This window comes from Siphateles boraxobius, unplaced genomic scaffold, assembly GCF_051911475.1.
Source record: "Siphateles boraxobius isolate OS27281-9 unplaced genomic scaffold, OSU_SipBor_1 84, whole genome shotgun sequence".
In the NCBI taxonomy this organism is placed as follows: Eukaryota; Metazoa; Chordata; class Actinopteri; order Cypriniformes; family Leuciscidae; genus Siphateles; species Siphateles boraxobius.
This window is the reverse complement of record NW_027509213.1, coordinates 2,619,334-2,629,038: the sequence shown is the minus strand read 5'-3', so window position 1 is coordinate 2,629,038 and position 9,705 is coordinate 2,619,334. Positions and strand designations below refer to the sequence as shown.

Below are 9,705 nucleotides of genomic sequence, written 5' to 3'. Positions count from 1 at the left end.
CAAATTAGAGCAACAACTGTTTATATCAACACGTTTCCTGAATGATGATTATAAGGAACTAAGCCAAGCGTTTCCCACATGTGCTCCTGCATCTGTACATATACACTCCTGCCTGGCTCGGTAGTCAAAGACAATAACCTTTCTGTAAATATTTGTCGGCTTTATAACAGTGAAGCAAGATTAGTGGTTAATAGTTATTATGGACCGAGAGGAAATATGCCATAAACTTTTTATGGCATAAGCCAGGATGAAGAAATACTCCAGATGATTCCAGCCTTCTGGCAGTCGTGTTCTGATCTTACAAACAATGTTTTATTTAATGACACTTCTTACAGGCTCTTAAGAGAACCTGCTTTTCATCAATATGTACAATAATACATTTACATTTTTATTTACATATATAAATAATGCATTTAAAGGTGATATGTGTGAATTTTGTGCCACTAGAATTGCACTTATATTGTAGGATTCTCTGATGTTATTTCTCTGTTATTTATAACAATGACAAATAAAGAACAAATTCAATTCAACAAATTAAATTTAAGTAGTGTCGACAAGGGGAATTGCAAAAATAATAAAAATGCATTCAAACAAACAACTTAATTTAGATGGTCCACTTTAGACATTATACTAAGTAACTTTGCAACTACATGTCACCTAACTCTCATTAGACTATTACTAGACTGTTAGGTTAGGGTTCAGGTTAGTAGAATAAGTTGACATGTAGTTGTAAAGTTACTTATAGTCAGTAGAATGTCTGTTGAGGAGCATCAAAATATTGTGTTAGCAGATATTAAACAGACAGTCTATTAGTACTCAAACAACTTAATTCAGATGCTCCACTTTAGACATTTTACTAACTATAAGTAACTTTGCAAGTACATGTCAACTAGCTGTCATTAGAGTATTATAACAGTCTACTAATACTCATATTGAGAGTTAGGTGACATACTTGCAAAGTTACTGATAGTTAGGAGAATGTCTAAAGTGGACTATCGAAAGTGTAACCACAGTTTTCCAACAGAATAAAGACACACTTCACATTTAAATCAATCGGGAATAACTACGGAGCTTGATTTCTTCATTTCTACACTCTTCACGCTTCATAGAACCTTTTAGAAGTGCATTTTATGGATTTAATTTTAATTAATGACTTTAGTTTTAATTAATTTCTAATTTTGATTAAATTTAAAATGAATACATTTTAGTGAGATCATTAAATTGAAATGAATTAATCAGCTCGTAAACATACTTTATCACTAGGGGGGTGGGGGGCAAGGGATTACAATAACACATTAAACATGAAACAATAATTTCTCCTTATATCGAACCAAAGGTTCTTTAAAATTGAGTCAAGTAACCACACTGAACCTTGAACAAGAGTCCATCACTTATTTCATCATTCATGTCCGTGGTGTACATTTTGACACTTCCTAGACACTCAAAATTGTGCACCTGTGATCTAACACGTATTACAAACCATCAGAAAAACCACATTGTCAGTTCCCAGACAAGCATCTTCCTCAGAAGTGAAAACCCTTTCAGATATTTCCGTGACAGTGTTTGAGAGCTGCTCTTCTATTGACCTTCATATGGCTGGTGAACGTGGCTCCTTTATCCCAGTGATTAATGTCCTCATACTGCATTCTGTTTATATTGAATAAAGTCAATGATGACACGTTTAATATTAGGATGAACTCACACAATGGATGAATAAACACTATATACAAAAGGAAGTTTATCCTCTGTTTGCCAACACTCAATTTAGTCCCTTTATGTAGACACAAGTTTCGCCACCGTGTTTTCCTTTTCCGACTAAGATAACACTCTACATGTGAGTTGTGTTGTTTTCGCATTCTACGTCGCCTCCATCATTTTACAAGGAAGTAGAGCAATGTTTACCCAGCATCTATTTGTTTACAAAAATAATTCCACTGGCCTAAATAAAACTGTTGGTCAAAGTGCGTTTGTGAGCTCCTGTGGTTTCGGGAGGCTGTTTTTCTCACTTTCAGGAGGTTCTTTCTTGAAGCTCCATAGGATTCGTGGGCATTGGCACCAACTTCTACCCCAAATGCCCCTCACCATTGCATTAAGTGTGTTTCTAACGGCTGTGGAGGTGAAGTAAAAAATAAACGGGTCCAAGCAGGCATTAAACGTGCTAAGAAGAAGGGTTTTGTCTCTCCACACTGGGTTTTTCTTGGTTATGAAGCCAACAACATGGGAGACATTGTAGGGTCCAAAACAGAGCGCAAACACCAACAACGTCCCCAAAGCCAATCCGATCGCTCTCAACTTTCTCCGCCGGCCAATGTTCGGCAGTCTTGAGAGGATGCGGATGAAGTTTATGTAGCAGAAGCTGCAAATAAGGAAGGGAACGCAGAAGAGAACGATGCACAACTCCAAACGCACAGGCAGGAGGATCTCCAACTGAGCGTCGGTGAATCCCTCGTAGCAGACGTTACGGGATGGTGGGACCGTCCCGGATGGGTTGTAGTAGGGCACGATGTAGACGATGCTGAGGTGAAGGATGGAAAACCCCCAAATGAAGATGCTGGCGAACACGGCGTATATGGGTCTTCTTCTTAGAGAGTGCTGGATCGGGAACGCCACGCCAAGATAACGCTCCAAGCTCACCGCGGTCAAGAAAAAGGTACTGTTGTAGATGGTCATGTAGAAGACAAAGCCAGACAGTGGACACAGAAAGTAGTCAATATTCCATTCCATTTTATTGGCCACTTCTTGCATTTTAAAGGGCAAGAAGATGAGGAAGAGCAAGTCTGAGATGATGAGGTTGAGGAGGAGGATGTCGATGGGAGCCGGTTTCCTCCAAACTTTGCGGCTCAGTGTGTAGAAGGCCAAGACGTTGGCCGGGAACCCGGTGATGAAGGTGAATATGTAGACGGTGAGACACAGATGATAATCACAGACTTGCATGATTGCTCTGTTCCATACGGTCCCCAGGAGAAGGAGGCCTCAGTGTAGAGCTGGATGTTTCAGTCCTGGAAATTGGAAGTGTAATTAAAAATGTGAAGTTTGAAGTCAAACTTATATGTATAGTGCTTTTCACTATATGCATTGTTTCAAAGCAGCAGAAAATCATGATGTTAATGATTATAGTATCTTAATATCTTAACCCTTTAAGTATCACCCCCCATACACACACACACCTTTTTTTTTTTTTTTTTTTTTTGAATAGACATGAAAATGCACATTCTGAACTTAAATGGTTATAGAGGGGCTTAATATTAGGGCATAATATTCTTGAATAGAATGCTTTTGAATATAGATGTAAGATTGGTCTTGTTTTAAAGACATTTGGCAGATTTTTGTAGAAGTGAAATAAATTAAGAAAGTTGAACAGAAAAAAGTTATAGAAGTTTGAGTTTATGAAAATGTACAAAGTAAAAATTTTATTATTCATATTTTATATAAAATATAAATTTTCAAAACATGTTGGACTCTAAAACTACAAGAAAATCAAAGGCAAAAATCTGAACAAGTTCTGTCGTAGAGTCACATTGAACAGATCAGAGCTGGGCGATAATATAGTTTACATCTACGATGCAAGCAATCAAGCAGCTGAGATTTGATATAAAGTATATATCGCCCTACGCACGTATACTGTATGTATGCTGATACATTTGGTCATACTTATATATCCAACTTTATATAGTTACAATTTCCGATGAGATAATCAATCAAGCAGTTGAGATTTGCTATATAGCCTAGTATATATCGCCCTACGTAAGTATATTGTAGTAAAATAAAGTGTACTATATATATATATGGCTGATATATTTTGCGACTAAATTAACAATCAAGCAGTTGAGACTTGCTCTATATCACCGAAATTGAGATTTACTATATTGTATATCACCCTACATGAATATACTGTGTATATATGAGGTGTAAGGGTACATGATGTCCTCCCGAACCATCATATTACAGACGTCACGGTTCAGTGCATACAGTTAGATGATGAATACAGTCAGTCACAGGTGATCCACATTCCAATCCAGAAGGGGGCATGCTGTAATGCAATGCTGTTTGCTTACCGCCACAACAGGAAAAAAAACAGAAGAAGAAGAGACGATCTATGCACCAACCCAAAACAAGAGTTGCAAGGTCTTGATAGTAGCCTATACACTGAGTTTCGGTCATTTTTGTGATGCGCTCTTCACGGGACTGTAGAAAACGTCATCCTTTTTGTTTTCTTTATTTTACTGATTGAAGTGATTGTGCACAAATAAAAACAGACCTTTTACAGTTTCGAATGACGTCTTACTCTTATCTGTATGACTATAAATGACCATAAATAAGTTGTTTCCGCTGTTATAATGAGACAAAATCTTTTGGCATTGTGCCGATTTTTGTCGTGGAAGTCTCACTACTGCAGTCCAGTTTCAGAAATATGCGTCTCCTGGAAATGTGAAGCCTCAGGTGCCGCTTCACTCACTGTCTCCTCGTGGAAAGGTGAAGTAGGCTCTTTTTCTCCTTCTTGCTCAAGCGTAATATTAAACTTTGTGCATTCGTCATTGTCACCACATATTAATGAACTCTCACGCGCAAAGAAAATGACAGTGTTGGCTATGCACAACACATTAAGCAAACCAATAAGTTTACAAACCCCCATTGCATTTTCTCGTGCAACATTGGTCAATCTATCAATTAGAGTAACAAATCAACAATTCCTTAATTTTAATTTTAAGCAATCAGGAATCTTGGAGGGCCAGACATGTAAATGTACCGAACTCATATCGAACCATGACCCCAAAACCGAGGTAAGTACCGAACCGTGACTTCTGTGTCCCGTTACACCACTAATATATACTGTATATAAAGTGCTCAGTGAGAATATCATAATCCAGGCAGTTGAGATTTAGGCTACTATGCAGTATCTAGTGCTTAGCGTGAGTTTACTGTATGTATGTGGATAAAGTTGGATATACAGTAATATATCCAACTTTATATAAAGATCTGTGGGTCAATGCAGTGTAAATTAACCAGTCGGTAACTTAGATCAGGGGTTGGACCGTATTCTGTATGACCAATATCCTGCACAGTTTAGCTCCAACACACTTGCCTGCAAGTTTCCAGGAATCCTGAAAACTTTTATTGGCAGGTTCAGGTGTGTTTAATTAGGATCACAAAACAGTAGACCTCCAGGAGCAAGATTTGACACCCGGACGTAGATAAAACAGAGCTCACTGTGTCAGTATAAGAACTGTAAAACAATAACTAGACTCTATAAAACTATTGGATATGATGATCAGGCCCAAAAGGAATCTGCACCCACAGAAAACTCAGTCGAAAGATCAACAAACCCCCTATTCCTTGCATAAATATTTAGTTGAATATGATGATTTAGAAGCACTCTTGGCTCAGTTTAACATGTTTTCCTATGTTTAAATTACATTGCATTGCAGATTTCCTCGAGATTATCCTCACAAATAATGACACACTGCTACAAGAAATAGCAGTTATTACTGAAATATGTCTGCAGGAAGTGTTAAAACATAGTTCATGAAGAAGAAAAAATAGTTACACAAGCGTCAAAAAGTGACAATCACGCAATAAGGGAACAACTTAAAATGATCCCGGCTTTTAAGTTTAGACAAAAAGACGAACTCACCGCAGAGCTAAGTAGACCTCTCAACTGTGCTTCTGTATCGACTCTCTCTTGCTTTTCAATAGTGACTACGGTCTGTATGCTGACAACTTCCGCACCAGCTGTTTGCTTTCCATTTTCAATGTTGTACACTGATAAGGGAAAATTAATATTTGAGGACTGGGTCCAACCCGGCGTGCTTCTCACGCAGTCTCTGGCGCTCTATGTGTACATGTGAGCAAGTCTATGCAGTTATGTTGGGATTTATACTCCTCCAGGGTGTGTGGGAGATGTGTTTAAAGATGATGGGTGTGCGCTTGCATATGTGAGTGTCACTGGGAGTAATGAATCAATCTGGCCTCTCCTTTACTTTAACGCTAGGCATCGAGGCTAGAGCCTCTCAAAGCTAACATTAGACTGCATTTACAATCCCAAAACATCCTCAGAAATCGAATGCGTTTTAAAAAAGATAAGGCTGGGAATAATGCTATATTCTATCTAAGGTTGGATGTGGGATATTCCTGTCTGAAATGTTTTATTGGTTCCATAAAGAACCTTCAACATTCATGGAACCTTTCTGATTCACAAAAGGTTCTTTGAAAAAGTTCTTCAGATTACTAGAATGTTCTTCACACTAAGAAAACAGTTATTTTTAAGAATTTGTTCACTGAAAGGTTCTACAATGGCTCTTCTACACTCTTAAAAATAAACGTTCCAAAAGTCAAAAATCCTTGTGTTCTATTTAGAACCTTTTTTTACCTAAGAGTGTATGTTGCTTCAAATCAGCAATACAGGTGATGTTAGTTTTGCAGGTGATCGATTGTCAACAAAGATGTCTCCTAGCAACCAAACTGTGATGGATAAACAACGCTGTTCAATGCAAGCATTTATTCTACAGGTTTATGATTATCAACAGAGGATCGTTGTGTTTTTCACTCCTGGCTCTGCAAACGTTTACAGTTTGCAATCAGCTCTCGGGGTAGTTTTAATGATTCAAATACTTCGACTATAACGATCTCCCTGAGTGCCACCATGTTTGCGTGACGTTATACTTTGCCATCTTGGTGAAATCAGCCTTTTCTGCGTTCAATTAAACTGTCATAGGAACGTGGAAATCGCAATTGTCCAGGTTGAATGGAATACAGCAGAAGTTTACTATCAACAGGTCTTTTAGGTCTATCCTCTGTTCAGTAGCTAAAATCATGGAAAATCCCAGTTGTCAGCATGGAATCCCCCTGAAGAAGTAAATTCAGTCCTTTCACAATCATGTGTAATACATTTTAATATATAGCAAAAAAGTGATTGCATAACAATAAGTGATTCATTTAGAGCTGGATCTAAAAACACCCACTAGTTCCCTCATTCATTGTTAGCTATATTGGGAAAGAATGAGCTAAACTGAGTCAGCAAACTTGAACACTAAATTAAATATAGCTCATCCCAGCTGGTCAGAGTTCAGATAGAGAAGAGATGATAATGCATCATCATTCATCCCCAATGCATTGATTAAATCATCAGAAAAACATCATTTGATTAGACACAGAAATGTCATCATTCATCAGATTATCATTAATTTATTTAAACACAAAAGGCCTGAAACAGATACATTTCTACATTTTTAACTGCTGGATAATGGACAAAAATTACTTAAAATTCTTTTGTAAACATACCGTCGTGAACCCCGGGACGCTGGCTCCACACATCACATACACACTCCAGTTTTTGGCATGTTTCACGGGATTGCGACTGCTCTCCTTCTCCTCGGGAAGCTCCTTGTGCTTTACTCTGTTTCCCCCTCTCACTTCAGCACCAAAGAATAAGTGGTCTGCCTATCCAAAAAAAAGTGATGCATGGCAAAAAAATAGAGAGATGGATGTTAAGTTTACTGTACAATTCAAATCAAGTAAATCATGTATTAAAATAGCAATTATCGTCATTGGAAAGAGACCAGGAATGGTGTGACGAGGGCGGCCCGCTAAAGCTGACTCATGAATTATAGCAGAGACTATGACTTTGATTATAGCGACGGCCTGCACATGCCTGATATACATCCACTGACAATAACATATACCAGCGAGCAGCCGAGTGATAATGTCTTTTGTAACAACCACTTGCTGATCATTTATTTTCTAGCAAGGCTTAAATATTACATTAAACATTTATCATGATTTAGGGTTACACATATGCATGTCTAACAATGCCATGAATTTTTCTGTCCTTCAAACTGGAACGATGTAAACACAGCATGCACTGACTTTTTTTTTTTTTTATAATTCCAGAGTTAGTACATCTGTTCAGACTTCATATTAAACAGAATAGCTCAGTCATGTTAGATGTCTTTTTTCTTAAATATTTATATTTTAACTTGACGGTTTGGTTAAATGTGTTGCATGGGTCAGTGAAACGGGTGTCTTGAGAAATCAGGAACTTGACTGAAAGAGATGGTGATGTGTCATTATTGTTTGGCCAATCAGAGGACTTTGAGGCACTTTCTGCCAGTCAGTCATTTTCGGGTTTGCTTATGAGGGACAGATTTGGACTATTTAATCTGGAAGTCAGCAATATGTCTAACATCACTTACAGCACCTTTAATGTAGACACACACAGTAAAAACATTTGTTGTTTCAACTAAAAAAAGTGTTTGTGCTCCCTTCAAAGTTTAGTTAACTGAAATATGAAGTTGTAGTGACAACTTGGATATTTGAGTTGACTAAACTTAAAATTAAGGAACACTTATTTTGGTCCCACTTTATATTAAGTGGCTTTAAGTACTATGTACTTACATCAAAAAATAAGTACAATGTACTCATTGTTTTCAGGTTGTATTGTAAAACACTTTAGCTGCTATTGAGGTGTGATACGGGTAAGGTTTGGTACAGGTGTGTGTGATACGGGTAAGGTTTCAGACAGGTTTGTGTGGTATGGGTCGGTTTAAGGTTGGGTTAAGGTGTAAGGGAAGGGTCAACTGTGTAATTACAAATGTAATTACATACATTAATTACAGCTGTAATTACATGCAGGTATTTTCAAAATATAAATACAATGTAAAAACATGTATGTACACAATAAGTCCATTGTATCAAATTATTAATTTCAATGTAAGTACATAATACTTAAAGCCATTTAATATAAAGTGGGACCCTTATTTTTTTAAGTTGAAACAACAATAGTCCAGTAATGTATACAGAAAGTGAATTCTGAAATTCTCTTGCACAGAAAGTGAATTTATATTAAAGTGAAGTCCATTTTATCAAAGAGTAGTTTGGAAACAGCTACTCATGCATTTGTTACATCTAGACTTGATTACTGTAATTCTTTGTATTAGGGCATTTCCCAGGCTTCCATCTCTCGTCTGCAATTGGTTCAAAATGCAGCCGCTAGACTGCTTGAAGGAAAGCGAAATTACTCCCACATAACACCTATTTTAATGTCCCTGCACTGGCTTCCTGTCAAGTATATATAGGATTGAGTTTAAAATGTTATTATTTGTCTACAAAGCCCCGAATAAAGCACCGTCTCACAGTTCCTAAAGTAAAACGTGGTGATCGTGCTTTCGCCGCTGCTGGACCGAAACTGTGGAACAGCCTTCCTCCCTTTATTAGGCATGCCCCATCTATCTGTACTTTTAAATCTCATCTTAAGACTTACTTTTTCACCTTGGCTCTTAACACTCTATATTTTGTCTTCCTGGATTTCTCTTTTATTCTATTGATTGCTTATTTTGGCTGTCTGGTATTTACGTACCTGTATGTATATTAGTTTTATTTTTGTGTTTCTTTTATCTATTTAGGCTAATGCACTTTGGTCAACCTCGGTTGTGTCTTAAACGTGCTCTATAAATAAACGATTGATTGATTGATTGATTGATTGATTGATTGATTGATTGATTGATTGATGTGTAAAAAACAAGCTTGTTTGCATATTTTTATTCAGTAGAAATGACACATGAAGGCATGAAGGAAAAAGGAAGCTTGTGTTATCTGTTCTTGCATAAAATAAAGAACAACTGAATAGTTACATATTTACATGCAAAATAATACTTATATAAGCATCAAAAATATTTAATTTCTTAAAAAGAACACACATTTAAATCTTTA

The 9,705-nt window shown here is 37.0% G+C and overlaps 1 protein-coding gene across 2 annotated transcripts; it reads right to left on the bottom strand.

Annotated features, from left to right (window-relative positions):
* Window positions 1–1,361: 1,361 nt before the first annotated feature.
* LOC143731000 (free fatty acid receptor 3) lies at window positions 1,362–7,445 on the bottom strand. Of its 2 annotated transcripts, none has more exons than XM_077221628.1 (2): window positions 7,279–7,445; window positions 1,362–2,999 (listed from the first exon to the last, which is right to left on the bottom strand). In XM_077221628.1, the coding sequence occupies exon 2, from the start codon at window positions 2,932–2,934 to the stop codon at window positions 1,957–1,959; it is 978 nt and encodes a 325-aa protein (XP_077077743.1). In that variant the 5' UTR covers window positions 2,935–2,999; window positions 7,279–7,445; the 3' UTR covers window positions 1,362–1,956. The 2 variants fall into 2 exon arrangements, with proteins under 2 accessions (XP_077077743.1, XP_077077742.1); XM_077221627.1 differs by lacking the exon at window positions 7,279–7,445 and adding an exon at window positions 5,633–5,786.
* Window positions 7,446–9,705: the final 2,260 nt, after the last annotated feature.